The sequence below is a fragment of the Geotrypetes seraphini genome, chromosome 18 (genome assembly GCF_902459505.1).
Source record: "Geotrypetes seraphini chromosome 18, aGeoSer1.1, whole genome shotgun sequence".
NCBI lineage: Eukaryota > Metazoa > Chordata > Amphibia > Gymnophiona > Dermophiidae > Geotrypetes > Geotrypetes seraphini.
The window spans coordinates 16465100-16484510 of NC_047101.1; the positions used below are offsets into that span (position 1 = coordinate 16465100).

A 19411-nucleotide genomic window follows, 5' to 3' on the forward strand; every position below is an offset into this window, starting at 1 on the left:
TTCTTAGAGGATGAAGAAAGGTTAGAACAGATGGAAATAACGATAGCGAGATCATCGGCATCACTAAAAATGTTAACGTTAAGTGATGATAGTCTCGTACCTAGGGAAGCAAGGTAGATATTGAAAAGAACAGGAGAAAGAGGGGATCCCTGGAGGAACACCACATGGATTACTCCAAATGTTTGAAAAAAAAAAACAAAACAAAACCTCGGAGCTCCTTTTACAAAGACGCGCTAGTGGTTTTAGCGCACGCTAGCCGCTACCGCCTCCTTTTAAGCCGGCGATAGTTTTTCAGCCAGCGTGCGCTATGGCGCGCACTAACCTTGTGCGTTCACTAAAAACGCTAGCGCACCTTGGTAATAGGAGCCCTCAGTTGAAATAAACTTGATAGGTTTGCGATTTCGGGAAATCCTGAAACCATTGCAGTGCTGTACCAGAGGTGCCCCATGGCATCCAAACAACTAGGCGAAAAGTGCTGCTTAAATCAGACTCTATCTCGACAGTCGTTAGTTTAAAGTAGGGATCAAGCTCTTACCAAGCGCCGTACGATAACTGAGATAATTTTGTTATGGCTGAGAGATAGAACACTTGTAAATATTGTTGCAAATGCTTTTTCTGCATGTTAGATCAAGATTGTATTCACACATTGACAAGTTAATTACATGTTTTAAGGCTTTGTTTACTGAGATTTGACAGGGAAATGTGTTCCTAAGGAGCTCTGGAGCAGAACAGTGACATTTGTTTTCTGTGTGTTACTTCTCTCCTAGTTGATCACCCCTCATGCAATCCGGGTGCAGACTCCTCCGCGGCACATCCCCGGCGTGGTGGAAGTCACATTGTCTTACAAGTCCAAGCAGTTTTGTAAAGGGACACCAGGGAGATTCATCTACACAGGTAGGAATGAATGAGGCAGAGATGCGGTAGATAGGAAAGGTCTCTCGTGTGCTTTTGTCCTCGAAAGGGTTGGTGGTTCGGCTGTTTTCAAAGAAGCTGTACTGCGTTTCACGCTTCCATCCAGCAGTGTCAGTGGTGAATCGGTTCATAGTCTTAAGCGCGCGAGACAGACGCGTGCCGACAAACGAGCGCCGACAAATCAGCGCAAGACTTCAGCGCGCTGCAGAAAAACCTTCTTTTAAAGGGCACCAACGGGGGGTGTTGGTGGGGAAACCCCCCCACTTTACTTAATAGTGATCACGCTGGTGTTGGGGGGGTTGGGGGGTTGTAACCCCACATTATACTGGAAACTTAACTTTTTCCTTATTTTTTTAGGGAAAAAGTTAAGTTTTCCGTATAATGTGGGGGGTTACACCCCCCAACACGGCAGCGCGATCCCTATTAAGTAGAGTGGGAGGATTCCCCCCCCCCACGCCCCCTGTTGTAGCCCTTTAAAAGAAGATTTTTCTGCGGTGCACTGAAGTCTTGCGCTGAATTGTCGGCGCTCGTTTGTCGGCGCGTCTGTCTCGCGCGCTTAAGTACCATCACCGGTGAATCAGTGCATATAGGGGTCCTTTTACTAAGGCGTGCTAACCGATTTAGCACACGCTAATCAATTAGCGCGCTAACGATTAGTACACGCTAAATGCTAACGCATCCATAGAATATAATGGGCGCGATAGCATATAGCGCGTGCTAATCGTTAATAAATGAGGGGGATAATTAGGAAGCATGAATTTGATGGAAATTCTGAAGCTCTGCATTGTGCCCGAGACAGAACGTAGATTTGGATAACAATCGCAAGAAACAACAGTAAGGTAATGATCTCTGCGTTTGAGTTGAGCGTGTTCACTTGATGTCTACAGGTTGTGTGTTGGATTTTGTCTCCAGCTTTGTCTACTTTGCGACTGAGGCAGAGAGGGAATGACCGACTGGTTGCAATGTGGGTTGCAATTCAGGAAAAGCACCGAAGCATGTGTTTAGGACTTGCTAGTGGCTCTGTGCGAGCTGGGACAGGACACCTCCTTCTCCCTCTCTCCCAGCTGGTGTTTGATTTAAACTGGCTTTTGCCAGTCGGCTAATTTATAGATTTAAAACATCATTCACAACTTTTCATTTGGCAGTTCATTGGTTGTTCAAAGGGTGGGGGGATGCTTGGAATTAGAGAATGACACGGTGACAAAATTCATCACCGTTCCCGTCCCCGTGGATAACCGCGGGAAATAATCCCATGTCATTTTCTAGTGTCTATTTCAACCTCAGTCCTTCTACACCAGCATTCTTCAAAGCAAAGCTTGCGGGTCAGTGGTTGTGGCCATTCATACTCTGATTCTTATGGGAGCCAAGGATAATGAAGCCATTGTGACATCACTGATGTGATTGGCTCTTAGGCACTGGTGGAATGAGGCATTATGACATCACAATATCTGCTCTGGATACCAGAGAGTGTCTGTTTCAACCTCGGTCCTTCTACCCCAGCATTCTTCAAAGCAAAGCTTGTGGGTCAGTGGTTGTGGCCATTCATACTCTGATTCTTAAGTGAGCCAAGGATAATGAAGCCATTGTGACATCACTGATGTGATTGGCTCTTAGGCACTGGTGGAATGAGGCATTATGACATCACAATCTCTGCTCTGGATACCAGAGACTGTCATTCTGTAGTGTCTGTTTCAACCTCGGTCCTTCTACACCAGCATTCTTCAAAGCAAAGCTTGTGGGTCAGTGGTTGTGCCCAATTATACTCTGATTCTTCCCTCTCTCCTTAAAGAATGACATGAAGATGGTTTCCCGCGGTTATCCGCGGGGACGGGAACGGTGATGAATTTTGTCACCGTGTCATTCTCTACTTGGAATGCCCTTCAAGTGGAAATGATAGGAACAAATACAGTGACTGAATTAAAAAAAAAAAAAAAAAAGTCCGGGATAAACAGAATACACTTCTCCTTCCGTATTCGCGGTTTCGATTATTCACAGTTTTTAGCTTGCTGGCTCCTCCCCCCCAAATTACATCAGCTTGCATAGAGAAATCTCTGATTCCAAGCATTTACAGAGAAAATCGCTGATTCCCAGCACTTTCTTCACCGTGTTTTGCCTCTCCTTCAGGAAAAGAGCAGGTCTCCCACCATGTTATTCACGGTTTCACCCTATTCACGATGGTTTTTAATAGAAAACAGCGAATAACATATGAAAAAGTTATTTGCGGTTTTTCTGTATTCGCGGTTCTCTTAATCCCCTATCACAGCGAATACGGACGGAGAAGTGTATCCCTATATAGGAAGTCACTTAACCCTCCATGGGCTCAGATACAAAATAAAGACCTGCATATAATATGTAAACCACTTTGATAGAAAGTTGATATATCAGATCCCATCCCATCCCACCCCAAATGCTATTCTATAAACGATGCTCTGAATTAGGCGCCGTTTATCGAAACGTGCTTAGCGCTGGGGGTCTGTGCCCAATTTGGGGTGTGAGGATTTAGACCAAATGAACCCTGGTGTAAATCCATGCAGCTAAATTAAGTGCAGAGATTCCATATTCTCTAATACTGCGCACACACGTAGCGAAATGCCCCTGATCCGCCGAAGCCGCTCGTATTGCCGTGTCCCCATTTCAGTTGGACGTTGAAAAATACCGGCTGACAAGATGCACATATAAATTTAAATTGTTGCCCGCGAGTGCCAATAATTGATTGGGAACAGCAAATTTGAGGCACTAACAGGCTCATTATTTTGTATGCAAATTTAAGCACCATTTATAACAGGGGTGTCCAACCTTTTGGCTTCGCTGGGCCGCATTGGCCGAAAAAAAAAATGTTTCTGGGGCCGCACAAACACGCGGACGCTGCAGCAAGACGGAGGAGGGAGCCGGCAAGATGGTAAACACCCGGGGGCAGCAGAGGAAAACACTGCATCGCCCTCGACCAGGGCCGCACAAAATACTTCACGGGGCCGCAGGCTGGACACCCCTGATTTATAGAATGCCTTGCACATCTGGTCTCATGCTTCCTGTCTTTTAGCCAGTTCTCGGTACAGAATAGGGCACTGCTTTCTCTCTTCGTGACGTTATAAATTTCCAGACGAGTGTCTCTTGAGGGATTTTTCAAAAGCCTTCTGAAAATGCACAGAGTGAATATCAGCCGTACGATAGTAAGTTGCCGTAACCCGCTTCGAACTCCGCTTTAGAGGATTTGGCAGGCTATAAGGCCACATGTAACTGGCCAGATATGTTTTGGTCTCTTTCTGAGCAGCATTTTGGCTATTCAAGAAGCATGAGATTCACGGGCCCTGGATCTGTGGATTGTTCAGCGAGCGACTCATAAGTCATTTTGATTCCTGTGATAAAACGAAGCGATTATGCAAAACGAGATGACCAAGCTCATTTTATTACTATTAATTCTTCCCATTTTTATAGCACTGCCGGATATTGCAGCACTGTACAAATACGCCTTGAGACAGGCCCAGTCTACAGAAGACCAGGGCTTCCCAGGCCTGTCTTGGCGACCGTACAGTCAATCATGTTGTCAGACTGTCCACAGAGAATATGCATGAGACAAATTTGCTTAATATAACCTCCCCCCCCCCGCCTCCAATATTTAAACTTTGCAGTCAGCATTGTTGCAAATAAATGATCGGGGCATTTAATTTAGAGCCAGGTATTCGGGTATAAGATGGCTGCCAGAAGATATTCTGCTCCAGATAGCTCTATTTTGGCTCTCCCTTTGGATCACCTCGATGTACAACTACAAGATGGGGGGGATGGTATTGGGGAAAAGCAACCTAGAAAGGGACTTGGGGGTTTTAGTGGACCAATCAATGAAGTCGGGACCACAATGCGCAGCAGCCTCAAAGAAGGCGAACAGAATGTTGGGCATTATCAAAAAAGGAATCACCCGCATCTGGAATAATGCATTCAATACTGGTCGCCGTACCTTAAGAAGGATATGGCGACACTCGAGAGGGTCCAGAGAAGAGCAACAAAAATGATAAAGGGCATGGAAGACCTTTCATATGCTGGAGAAACTGGGGCTCTTTTCCCTGGAAAAACGGAGACTTAGAGGGGACATGATAGAAACTTACAAGATCATAAAGGGTATAGAGAAGGTGGAGAGGGGCAGATTCTTCAGACTGGCAGGGGAAACAAAATCAAGAGGGCACGCAAGAAACTGAAGGGAGACAGGTTCAGAACAAATGCTAGGAAGTTCTTCTTCAGCCAGCAGGTGGTGGATACCTGGAATGCGCTTCCGGGGGAGGTGGTAGAGCAGAGTACGGTTTTGGGTTTCAAAAAGGGGTTGGACGAGTTCCTGAGGGAAAAGGGGATTGAAGGGTATAATTAGAGGGATACTATACAGGATAAGATGTCATTGACCTGGGGGGCGGCTGCGGGAGCGGACTGCTGGGCACGATGGACCTATGGTCTGACTCGCAGAGGCGATGCATATGTTCTTATCACTAAAGGGTCCTTTTACTAAGGTGCGCTAACCGATTTAGCACGTGCTAATCGATTTTAGTATGCGCTAACGATTAGCGCGCACTAAATGCTAATATATCCATAGAATATAATGTGCGTGCTAAGTCGATTAGCGCACGCTAAATCAGCTAGCATGCCTTAGTATAAGAGGGGTAAAACTCTGTGTATGGCCCTAGTCAATGGCACTTATCTAGATAGGAGTAAATGCAGCTGGATGTCGAGGCCCCAAGTGGTCTACCAACTTGTCTTATGCCCGTTCATGCCAGAGAATGTGGCAATCTGGCTGTAGATTCACCGGAACACCTCATAGACATCTTCGTGAATTACTGTACATGTACCAGCCCGGTGTGATGGATTTAAAGATGTCCGCCTCATGGCTTTTTACTTTCTCAGGCCACCTTTGTGTGACATTAAATCGGTGTCAGGTCAAAAGCGCGCCGGGACAAAGGCGCGCCCAGACAATTGAGCGCAGCACGGAGGTGCGCGCCGCTCTAAATTACTTTTTTTAGGGCTCCGACGGGGATGTGTGGGGGGAACCCCCCCACTTTACTTAATAGACATCGCGTCGCGTTGTGGGGGGGGTGTGGGGGGTTGTAACCCCCCACATTTTACTGAAAACTTCACTTTTTCCCTGTTTTTAGGGAAAAAGTTCAGTTTACAGTAAAATGTGGAGGGTTACAACCCCCCAAACCCCCCATAACGCCGGCGCGATGTCTATTAAGTAAACTGGGGGGGTTCCCCAACAAAACCCCCCGTCGGAGCCCCTAAAAACTGTAATTTAGAGTGGCGCGGCGGCGCGCGCTGCGCTCAATTGTCGGCGCGCGCTTTTGTCTTTTGCGCCGTTAAATCGTACTGGAGTGGAAGCGAGTGTACCGTAGTACGGCACGGCAGGAGACCTGCCAACCTTTTGCGGCGGCTTCTCTCTCCTAGGCAGGATTTGAAGTGCACCCCCAGACAGCTCCTTTTTTTTTTTTTTTAATTAATTGAAAATTATAGCTCTGACCAAGAGGATAACTGTTTGCACTGCACTCGATTTTCACAAATTAAGGAAAATTACCACAATTTCCTTTCGCACTGTGCGGGTGCAATTAACTCAGCAGCCCTGACAAAGTCTGCACTTGGAACAATAAGTCTTTCGCTCTCTCTTTTGTGTGGTGTGTGTGTGTGTGTGTGTGTGTGTGTGTGTACAAATGAAGCATACCAGATCCTGTGACTGCCTTATGAAACCAAGACCAAGTGTTTTAAATTAGGATTATTGGTTCCTTGTAAGTTTTGAAGAATAATCAAACTGGTATATTAGCTTCTTCTTTTAAAGCTCTTTTGTTTTTTTAACTTGGTTTTCCCATGAGAACTGTAACTCCCACATAGAGCTAGAATATTTTGTTTATGTACTTTTTACAAGGCTCACCATGAGCCTACAGGAAATGGACCAATTGGATGCTACGAGCTTGTACGTTTTTAATAGACGGATGTTTTTCACCACGTTCTTCAGTGAACTCTCTGTCCTGAAATATATTTCAAAACTTGTAGAGGCCAGGCAAGCACTCGGAAGGGTTTAACCCCTTCTTTTTATGGTCAAAACCTTTACTCGGTGATTTATGTACCCTACTGTTAAAAACAAGAGAAGAGGTGGGGGGAATTGTTTTTGTTTTTTTTGCGTAGGAGGGTGGTGCCATGGAATTGAGGCTAGAGTCGGTTACATAGATGCAGGCAAGCGTGGCTTCCTCCCTAGTGACAGTAATAATAATAATAACTTTATTTTTATACCGTAGTACCTCACAGTTCAGTGCGGTTTACAATAAGAAAAAACTGCAAAATACACGACAATATTACACGAGAGTATCGTCCATTAAAAGCATTAAAAGTACAAATTATACATATTTATCAAAGAGATGTTTTCAATCATTTTCTAAAAGTCTGATAAGATGAAGAAATCATTAGCAAAGCACCAAAACACTTAGGCCCTCTTGTACAAAGGCGCGCTAAACGTTTTAGCGTGGATTTAGCGCACGCTAAATCAACGCATACGCTAACCACTGGCACATCCATAGGATAGCATGCACGCGTTAGCGTTTAGCGCGTGTGTACAGCGAGCTAAAAAGCTTAGCGCACCTTTGTAAAAGAGGGGGGTTAATCCATTTCCCTGCCTGAAATTAAAGTGTTCTTTTCTAAAAAAAAAAAAACCTTTTTGGATAACCCCTTATTAAAAGGAAAGAGGACAAAGGAATGCCTGTGGATAGACCATTTAGGGCTCCTTTTACTAAGGTGCGCTAGCGTTTTTAGCGCACGCAGGAAATTACCGCGCGCTGCGCTTCTAGAACTAACGCCAGCTCAATGCTGGCGTTAAGATCTAGCGCACGCGGCAGTGTAGAGCACACTATTCCACGCGTTAAAGCCCTAGTCGTGCACCTTACTAAACGGAGCCCTAGTTTCCGAAAATTCAAAATGATCAATAAAAATAACCTGGGACGAGGCCCAAATAATGTGGTACAACACAAGCAAGCAAATTTCAAAATTATTCTTGCCTCTATCGGAAGCCAGTGTAACTTCCGTTCAAGGGTTCCTTTTGTGCTTAGGTTCCCCTGCTCCTCCACGCCACCTGGCGGTAACCTGATTTCTTTTTTTCCTTCCCCCTTGTGCTGTTCAGTCTTTGCATTCCCAGAAGCAATCATGTCCAATGAGCGTAACCTAATCATTTTAGTATTTACATTCTCAGAAGAGAATGTACTCAATGACTGCGATCCAATCACGCTAGTATTTAATCGTTCATTGGTAACTACAAATTACGCAGAGCAGCGTTTCACTCTGAGCCAAAAACTGTGTGGCACTGAAGTGTTTCCCTAAAACCCTGTAAATTCTGTATTCCAGCACTAATTTGCTTCACTCCTGAAAGTTTAAAATATAGCTCACTTTGTTTTTTCTTATCCTTTGTATTTTACTGGTGGCACTTTGGGCTTGATTCTATAAATGGCACCTAGCGGGTAGTTATATAATCAGGCACCTAGTTTAAGATGGCCAAAATATAACCGTTTTATAAAGAAAAGCAGGAACCTACCTTTCATTGTACTCTGGTTGGAGCAACATCTGAATTTTTGGGGGGAATTCTATAAATGGCACCCAAAAATTGTGTGTGTGTGTGTGTGTGTGGGGGGGGGGATAGGACAGAAAAGATCAGGGCTAAGCATATGTCCCGTATAGCATATCCTTAGAGCCCATTCTCAGGGCGCCAGACGTACAGCTGTTGAAACCTGATGTAAATCCTGGCACCCCAGTTGGGCACGCTGACCCATTGTTCTGTAACAATGCGTGCAGCCTTTTGGAACACTCATGACCCACCCATGCCCCTCCCATGGCCACACCTCCCTTTGGATTGTCCAATGTCAGACCACGGGAGGCAGCCCAGCTACCTCCCGCTGTCAGTAGCAAACCTGTAAATTCAATGCCCGGGCCATATCTAGTGACCGGAATCGAATTTCCAATGTATTTTTTAGCTGCATTTCTCATAGCCGGCCAAACTGATATTCATTAGCTGGCTGGCTAAATTTTAGCAACCCAAAACGGATGTGCTGTTTAGTTGATGCTGGTGTTTAGTTGATGCTGTTTAGTTGATGTTTAGTGCTGGTGACGGGTCAAAAGCGCGCGAGGACAAAGGCGCGCCGACCACCGAGCATGGACAACTGAGCGCAGGGCTTAATCGCGCCAAAGAAAACCCGTATTTTAAAGGGCTCTGATGGGGGGTGTGGGGGGAGAAGTCCCCCACTCTACTTAATAGGGATCGCGCTGCCTCACGCTGCCATGTTGGGGGAGGGGTGGGGGGTGTAACCCCCCACATTATACTGAAAACTTAACTTTTTCCCTAAAAAACGGGGAAAAAGTTAAGTTTCCAGTATAATGAGGGGGGTTACAACCCCCCAATCCCCCCACAACGCCAGCGCGATCTGTATTAAGTAAAGTGGGGGGGGGTTCCCCACCAACACCCCCCGTCGGAGCCCTTTAAAATACGTTTTTTCTTTGGCGCGATGAAGTCCCGCGCTCGGTTGTCACCGCGCCTTTGTCCTCGCACGCTTTAGACTATGAACTGTTTAGTTGGGTCTATCTGGCCACTAAACGTAGCTGGTCAGCCAATGAATATTGGTACTAACCAACTATGTCATGCAACATAGCTGGTGACCGGGCTGAGCGAGATATTCAACGGGAGATCGGCGGCTGTCTCCTGCTGAATATTAGTGGTTAGTTATTTGTAGGGTACCCAGATTTTCCGTTTGGAAAATCCAGACCCCTTAGACCACCCCCCCCCCCCCGGCCCATCCAGTTCCACTCACCTCCGCCCAAGTCCTGCCCCCTGCTGCCTGCTCTGGTCGGGCAGGAGGGCATCTGCACATGTGATGCGATGACATCACGCACGTGCGCGTGACATCATCGCATTGCCCTCCTGCCCGACGGTGATTTTGAGGGAGGCTTTTCAAAACCCAGACAAAGTATTAGGTTTTGATAAGCCGTCCAGACCCCCGTACATGTCATTACATTACATTAGTGATTTCTATTCCGCCTGTGCCTTGCGGTTCTAAGTGGATTACAAATTAGAAGAGATCTGGACATTTCCAAGAGAATTACATTACAAAGATTCATGTAGATACATGTTACAGTAGAGAGTTACAAATAGAAGATATCTGGATTTTTTTCGAGAGAATTTTATAGCAAAGATTCAAGTAAATTGCAGAATACAGTGGAGAATAACAATATTTTTGGGTAACAGAAAACGTTATCTAACATTGAAGGAAGAAGTTTATTGGATACTGATGGAGGGTGCTTATTTAGGCTTCTGAATATATATTGGTAGGTATGGTTCGAGGAGTTAACTAATGTGTTAACATGGTGGGAAAGCGTGTGCGAGTTGGGAGGAGATTAGTAAGTAGGGAAGTGTTTTTTGAATAGAATTGTTTTGATTTCTTTTCGAAGCACTTTAATGTCTGTTGTCAAAAGGAGGAGAAGTCCAGGGAAATGCGAGCATTTGGAACCCTAGTTATTTTGGTTGGTTTTTTTTTCTTCTTCTTTATTCCTTCAATCAAAGAATTCTATTATACCCGAAAAACAAACTTTACAGTTGTCGCTCCAACACTATGGAATGCTTTACCACAAGAACTTAGAGAAGAACAACATCTAGATAATTTCAAGACCAATCTGAAGACATTCTTATTCCGCGATGCTTTTGTTAGTTCTTAGTTCCTCCTTTTCTTTTTTCTTTTTTTCTTTTTCTCTTTTCTCTATCCCCTAAATTCTCTTTTTTACTTACCCCACTTTTTCAATCTTTGTCTACCTTTATCTCCTCTATTCCACTCTTTTTTCCTATCATTTTTTCCTTTTCAACTGATTCGTTTTAACTTATCTAGCCAACCGCTTTAATTAAAGCGATCCTACCCAATATGTGTTTCCCTACCCCCACTATTTCCCTCTCTTCTCCAGAATATGTAACTTTCCCTCCCCTTCCCCTCATATCCTCACTTTCATGTTAGTCAATTATGTCTTTAATGTTTACTCACCACATTTTATATTTTAAATATTATCTTTGCTTTCCTTTTTATAAATTGTACTGTGAACCGGCCAGATACTTGGTGATGGTCGGTATATTAAAAAGTTAATAAACTTGAAACTTGAAACTTGAAACTTCTTTTTATATTTTACATCAAGTGTACAGAAAATATCAAGAATTTAAATATACATCACTTGAATTTCTACAACTATTCTTGAAAATAAAATTTAACCCCATCCCTCCCACCAAATTAATATAAAATAATATATATAACATACTATAATATCGTATAGCATTTCTTTCATATCTAATAATGAATTCAAAAAGAAAAATCCCACCCCCCATCCCAAATCAGCAATGATATTAAGTAGGGAAAGGTGATAATTAATCCTTACAATAATTCATCAATGGCCCCCACACATCCTTAAATTTATTGAAATATCCTTTTTGAACTGCTAACGCCCTTTCCATTTTATACAAGTGGCACACTGAATTCCACCAAAAACAATAGTTCAGTGTTTTATAATCGTTCCAATTATATGTTATTTGTAATGCAGAAGACCTGTGATTGAGATTGGTCCGTTTACGGGCAGTAATTGTGTCTCAATTGAGCACACGATTGACCCGTGGATCTCTGAGGTCTTTTCCTTCTCTTATAACCGTTACCTACTGTTATAGCAACCTTCCGTGTGCGCATTGAGTTATCTTGAGCTCCATTTTGGCTTTGAAAATGATCCTTTAGAAAAGGACACAAACACGCAGGTGTTTCTGGAGGAAGGAGTTTCTGGAGTTGGTTGCTGCTGTGGAAATCCCGAGTGACTGGTCCTTAGCAGGAAATGGAATCAATGAGGAAATTAGTTATCTGACAAAAAGACAGGTTAGACTTGACTGAGAGATTCACAGTACAAATGAAAAGACCTTTGATAAGTGGCACGTTAGCTGTCTGGGATATCTCCACCCTGTCTGCAAAACTGCTGAGCATCTTTTAAAAGAGAAGCCCTAGCCTGGGCCTGTTTCAAATATCTGTACCTGGAGGGCAGTTCACATTATCAGCTGTAGACCAAGTTTCAAGTTTAAGTTCAAGTTTATTTAACATTTGATGAATCGCCTATTAAAATTGCTAGGCGATGTACATAATTCAAGTAAAGAAACAGAGAAACTAACATATTAACAATAAATTTACATAAAGTACGTACTTGAGATGGGAGGAAAGAAATTAAAAAGTTACAATCTTGGCTTTGGTAAATAAGGTAAAAATAAAAGGTAAGGGGTTTTAAAACCAAAGCACAATTTAAGAGGTGTCCCTAAAACAAATAAATTTCAAGTGTTAAAAGCATCATTAAATAAATAAGTTTTTAAAAGTTTTTTAAATGTTACAATGTCGTGTTCAATTCTAATATATTGGGGAAGGGCATTCCACCTTTGTGGTCCCATCACTGTAAACATGTCTGATCTCCTTGTCCCTATAATTTTCAAAGAGGGTACGGAAAGTAGATTTTGATCTGATGATCGGAGTGGGCATTGGGTTTTGTATGGGATTAGTGATCTAGAAATAAATTGTGGTTCGTTAGATGCTATAGTTTTGAAAATGAGAAGCATTACTTTGAACATTATCCTATGGCCGATTGGTAGCCAGTGAGCGTCTTTTAGTATTGGGGAAACATGGTCATATTTTTTCGCGTTATAAATTAATTTTATGGCCGTATTCTGTATTAAATGCAATCTTCTTTTTTCTTTCTGCGTAATATTAATAAGTAGAGCATTGCAGTAGTCAATTTTTGATATTACTAGGGAGTGAATAAGTATTTTTATTGAAGTTGAATTAAGAAATTTGGCGATTGAGCGAATCTGACGGAATTTTAAAAAACAGTTTTTAACAATAAGAGAAATGTGTTCGTGGTAAATTAATTTATCATCAAGTACTACGCCGAGAATTTTGACCGAGGATACCAGATTGAGAATAAGCCACAAAAGTAGCCGGATTTACATTTATAGCGTTAAGGCTTCATGTTGAGGGTTACGGGAAAACTGGGTCTCCATAAAGAAGTACCTAAATGGGCCTCCACGTGTGCGGATCGCCGGACTAGATGGACCTAGGTCTGATCCGGAGAAGGCATTTCTTATGTTCTTATATGTTCTTATGTTCGCGCTTCCCTCTCCAACCTGACAATCCCGTATTGCCCCAGCCGAGTCCTCCGATCCCTTAATGACCACCTCCTAATCCTCTCCAGTCCAAAAACCATTCATTTAGAAACAACTGCTTTTGTTTTTTTGTTTTTTATCCCCTTCTACTTGGAACTCTTTTCCATTATCTCTCCATAGCAAACTTTAAAGCTAGTTATTAAAGCATATCATTACGTGGACTGATTCTTGGGACCTTCAGACGTGTGATCTTGCAGCCACCCTTCCCCATGTTTTATTTAACTCTTTTTTTTTTCCTATTTCTTCTTCTTTTCCTTTGTGTGATATGTTTCTTTCCAATCTGTATTGTATTTCCTGTTTCTTTTTTCCTTTCTTTTCTATTTTAACATAGAACATAAGACTTGCTGCTGCTGGGTCAGACCGGTGGTCCATCGTGCCCAGCAGTCCACTCACGCGGCGGCCCTTAGGTCAAAGACCAGTGCCCTAACTGAGACTAGCCTTATCTGCGTACGTTCTGGTTCAGCAGGAACTTGTCTAACTTTGTCTTGAATCCCTGGAGGGGTGAAGAAGAACTTCCTTACGTTTGTACGGACTCTGTCCCCTTTTAACTTTAGAAAGTGCCCTCTCGTTCTCTCCACCTTGGAGAGGGTGAACAACCTGTCTTTATCTACTAAGTGTATTCCCTTCATTATCTTGAATGTTTCGATCATGTCTCCTCTCTTCAAGAGAGAAGAGGCACAGTTTCTCTAATCTCTCACTGTGCGGCAACTCCTCCAGCCCCTTAACCATTTTGCTCGCTCTTCTCTGGACCCTTTCTAGACCGCATAACCTTAAAGTTCAATGCGGTTTATTAAAGTTAAATAATAACAAAGAAGAAAACAGTAGAACCCTAATCAACCAAATGTTTTGAAAAAAAAAAAGATGGGTCTTCAATTGTTTCCTTTTTTTGAAATAAATCTTTATTGATTTTTAAGGCCAACAAAAGTACAGAACCGTATATATACAATAATCATCAGGTTAAACACTTATAATCATAATCAATAACAATGCATAAAAAATAACACCCCCCCCTTTCCCTTCCATTACATTTTCATCAAGAAATGAAACAAAGCAAAGAGATAACCACCACCACTCCACCCTCCCCCGACTTTTCCTGAATATGACCGGGATTGCCATGCAGCTGGTTACTCGTAATTGGAAAAATTATGATCGCCTCAATTTTCCTTTTTGGTGGGCAAATTTATGCTTATGCTGCAAGTACGAGAAAATGAACGCAGACATGTTGGGGCATAGTAATTCATTTAAATTGGTTTGGGGCCCATTGACGTCTTTTATTACTTCATTATAGTTGCCTTATACCTTTACTTGTTGTGTATTTACTCTTCAATTGTTTTCTAAAATGTATATAGGAGTGCGATGTAAATATCAGCTGTCAGAAATCCTTATCATAGAGAGCTGCCTGGAATGAAAGAGTATGATCATGATATTCCTTTCTTTTACTACCCTTAACGAAAGGAAATACGAAAAGGGCATGGGATCTTCTACTGTTCCTCTGAGAAGCTACTAAAAATCTGTCACTGTGGGGTAGGCTGGGGGGGGGGACACAGCATCAACTTAGGCTCTGGGGCAATATTTAGTCCACTAACTGGCTTCCCCCCACCCCCTTACTATGTTGTGTTTGAGGTTTCTACCGCGGTCCAAAGTGCTAAATGCTCCGACCCTCATGGAATTCCTATGAGTGTCGGAGCATTTAGTGCTCCGGGCCGCAGTAGAAACCTCTACCGTGGCTTAGTAAAAAGGGGGGTGGGGGGGGTAAGTGAGCACATAAAGTTAGGACAGCTAAACATTACATTACATTAGAGATTTCTATTCCGCCATTGCCTTGCGGTTCAGCTGCCCTAACTTTATCTGCCAAGTTAACCGGGCACTGATCTGAATGTTGGTTAACTTCCGGGTCAGTGCACATAGCCAGTTATTCAATACCAGGAGCTGCACATGCCATCCAAAAAAAACAAGGCAAACAACCCCACAACAAATATGCAACAGAGGAAAAGTGGGGAAGGAACCGTCCGCGTCAATCTGCGAAAAAGTAGAGTTTATTGAGTACAATCAACTCTTAAAATATCAAACGTGTAATAATCAATCTATCTTGCAGACCCTTGTAGACCCACCAAAGGGGCAGATATGATGTTTCTAATCAAACAGCTGCGGTGTTCAATGTTTCTGGTCCGAACCATACGTTTGGTCTTGCCCATATATATTTTATTGCATGGGCATTGAATTAAATAAACTACAGAGGATGAGTTGCCCACACGAAGAATACATCTGTTCTCCTATCCGACAATAAAAGCCTGCCGCTACAAAAGATTCTTGGACAGAACTCTTGCCTTCCAGGCAGGCAAATGGAACGATTGGCTTAGTAACGTTTTCGCGCTCTCATCATCCTACTTCAGTTTTAGAAAACTGGTAAAAACGAGCGTGTTCAATCGATTTGTTAACTAAGAATCTACTCAGTAACCCTAATGCTCATATTCCTTCATTATGTAAGATTGTATTGCTGACTTTGATTGTAACTTCTTCGCTGATTGTCCAGCGCTTCTTGCTGTAAACCGCCTCGAACTTTTACGGCTTTGGCGGTATATAAGAATAAAATTATTATTATTAGAGTTATGTCTAATAATGCATTCAAGCTGGGTTTTTGAAGGCAAATTCATTGAAAAGGGAAACTTCAGAACAGGACTGAGAGACAAGCTCCGGATCTAGCGTGCATTAATTAATCTGATGTATCTATTTTTTATCTGTAAATCGCTTAGCAAATTAAATTAAGCGATTCAATAAGTCAAAAATAAACTTGAAACTTGAAGCATTAACATATTCTTATTTGGCCCATGATGTCCAGAAAATTATCCGCAAGAATTGGCATTTTAATAGTTGATTACTACTATTACTAATACTTATCGCTTCTATAGCACTGAAAGTCGTACACAGCGCTGAACATTTTCACATTTATAGACAGTCCCTGCTCAGAAGAGCTTACAATCCAACCTGGACAGACATAACATATAGGGTTGGGGATGCAGAAACCAAAGTGAAAGAACTTAGGAGTTGAAAGCACTCTCAAAGAGGTGGGCTTTTAAGTGGGCCTTGAACATTGCCAGAGACGGAGCCCGCTGTAGGGATTTGGGCAGCTTGTTCCAATCATATGGTGCAGCAAGGCAGAAAGGACGGAGTCTGGAGTTGGCATGGAGGTGATACTGGAAGCCACGGTAGGAGATCAGGGTTCCAAGTGAGCAAGTGTAGATTGAGAAAAAGATGGGTCCCAGGACAGAGCCTTGAGGTATACTAATCAGTAGCAGGAAGGCTGTGGAGGAGGAACTACTGCATACACTGAAGGTATGATGGGAGAGATAGGAAGAAAGCTAGGAGAGGACAGAACCCTGGAATCCCAACAAGGACAGCGTAGGCAATGATCAACAGTATATTGTACTCAATAAACTCTACTTTATCTCAGGTTGATGTGTTCGGTTCCTTCCCCACTTTTTCTCAGGAGCTGCACATGCATCAGCATTAAATATCCGAGAGACTTTCAAGATCATGAAGGGCATAGAGAGGGTGGAAAGGGACAGATTCTTCAGATTATTGGGAACTACAAGCACAAGGGGGCACTCAGAGAAGCTGAAAGGGGACAATTTTAGAACCAATGCTAGGAAGTTCTTTTTTACACAGAGGGTGGTGGACACCTGGAATGCGCTTCCGGAGGTTGTGATAGGACAGAGTACACTATGGGGGTTCAAGGAAGGATTGGATAAATTCCTGAATGATAGGGGGATTGAAGGATACAGATAGAGGTAGAGATAGGTTTTAGACAGAGTATAAAAGGGATTAGAGAAGGATCACATTACAGGTCATGGGCCTGATGGGCCGCCGCGTTGCGGACTGCTGGGCACGATGGACCTCGGGTCTGACCCAGCGGAGGCAACTTCTTATGTTCTTATGTTAGGTCATCATCCTGTGGCTGGAAGAGGTTTACCACTATGGGCTGAATATTACTCCCTATATATAACCAGTTCTCGGTACACTATAGTTATATTCTGTATTATTCCAATTAGGTTCAATGCAGATTACATCACAAGAAATCCTCCAATTAGAAGATAATTATAATCCTTAGCAAGTTTCTAAAGAACACTAGAAATAATAATAAAAAAAATATATATATATAACATTTTCTTTTGAAACTACTAATAGCAATGATATTATGTTATGTTAGAGAATAAATAAGTTTTATGGAGGCGTTTATGGGTGGGTTAGTTTTTAGAGAGCAGGAATATGAAGCAAGAATTAAAGAAACGAGATGTGTATTTGGGCAGAATAATATAATATGGATTTTATGTAGGTTATTTATGTAACTCGCTTAGGATTTAAGCGGGAAACACATTTTTTAAAATAAATAAATAAAGCTTTCTTGAAAGAATAATAGAGGCCAATTTGCCTAATCTGAAGGGGAAGCTGGTTCCGTACTTTTACTCCTTGAAGCGCAAAAGAAGATTCAAACATATATTTTTGAAGAATATTTTTTTTGCAGGCGGATAACCTAATTTCAGTCGCTGTGTACTGCGAGCAGAAACAAACGAGTTCGGTATATTTAGACTACATCCTAGCCTTAGGGAATTTAGTCCATATATAGATATAAATCAATGAACAGATAGATATAGGGATAGCGATATATGGCATTTCATAATTTTGAATCTAGCATACCAAGACAACTGGCCTATATGTGTTTCCTGTTAGAGAAACATTCGATCAGTATGCAAGCAGCTACTTTAGCTGAATGATTAAAAAAAAAAAAAAAAAAAGAGAGAGAAAACATACTTTATCTGAGTTTAGAGCATATATGAAGAAAGACTTCTCCCCCAACCTTGGCTTTTTTCTCTCTGCCCCAAGTTAATAAGCGATAAGGCCAGAAGAAAGATAAATCACAGAAAATCCCTGTCCAAAGAAAACATATTGACTAGCGCCAAGCAAATAACAGCCTGTAACCAATGGGCCTATTCATCATTCATGTAATAGGGAAAAAGAGTATTTTATACCTGGGAAAGTGCAGACAAGGAGAAAACGGATAAGCTCCCAGCCTAGAGCTGCGTAATTTGGTTATTATGAAACATCAACTATTTATCACATGCCCTTAATCTTACTTTAGGACATGCTGCCACTTCTAAACTGCACATGTGCGATAAATTTAAAAAAAAAAAAAAGTCAGGTGTTGTAAAACTATTAAGGAGAAACCCAGCAGCGAGATTTATTAGTGCTCTACCATGGAGCCCAGTGAAACGAATGCCCAGGGAGGCTAAACACAGAGAAATACAAGGAGGGCATTTTCCATTCAGAGATTATAATAATAATTTGCCTTTGGAGCGTGCCTTTCATCCCAAAGCGGATGCAAAACAGGACCATTAAAGCACAGAGACACATCATATGCACAGACTCCTGAATGAAGACAGACTCTGCACTAGAGATCTGCACAGGAACAGGGATTGCGGGAATCCCGCGGGTCCCAAGGAAATCCCCCCCCTAACCCACGGGACTCCTCTGCATGTTGCCTGGAGAGTAGCAGATAGACCTTGGACCTTTTTATTGGAATTTGCTTAGGCCAGAGCTAATTGAACTGTGGTTGCTTTAAAGGTGCATTAAAGGCCTACCTGTACATAGCATAGCTGGTTTTAAGAAAGGTTTGGACAAATTCCTGGAGGAAAAGTCATTAGTCTGTTATTAAGACATGAGGAAGCCTCTGCTTTCCCTGGATTGGTAGCATGGAATGTTGCTACCCTTTGGGTTTTGGCCAGGTACTAGGAACCTGGATTGGCCACCGTGTGAACAGGCTGCTGTGCTTGATGGACCATTGGTAATGAACCAGGACAATAGCCCCCTTCGCAATATCATTCCCAAAACTGAATTTGTAAACTGTTAACACCCAATCACAAACTATGAATACCCCATTCAATTTATGGAATTTTTCTAATTCTTTGTAAGCCGCATGGCACTTCAAGGCCCTGCAGCATACGAACTGTTGTTATTATCATTAATGTCCCCATTATCAGATGTACACTGCTATACTCTGTAATTCGCTGTATGTACAGTTTCTCTTTATTGTAAACCGCCTAGAAGTCGCAAGATTGTTGGCGGTATATAAGAATAAAGTTATTATTATTATTATTATTGGTCTGACCTAGTTAGGCTATTCTTATGTTCTTTTAAATTAAACTCCAACATAGACCAGTTCAAGGAGGTGATATCAACCCTTCCCTTTCCTGGTCCCTTCCCTCCTATTCGCACTGAATT

At 42.4% G+C, this 19411-nt stretch overlaps 1 protein-coding gene across 6 annotated transcripts in view; it reads left to right on the plus strand.

Annotated features, from left to right (window-relative positions):
• Nucleotides 1–19411, plus strand: part of EBF1 (EBF transcription factor 1) — a 591182-nt gene that overhangs the window by 460981 nt on the left and 110790 nt on the right. For all 6 annotated transcript variants that reach the window (XM_033927092.1, XM_033927095.1, XM_033927093.1 and 3 more), the window contains exon 10: nucleotides 768–894. In XM_033927092.1, coding sequence (XP_033782983.1) covers nucleotides 768–894 — 127 coding nt within the window. The remainder of the gene's footprint in view (nucleotides 1–767; nucleotides 895–19411) is intronic.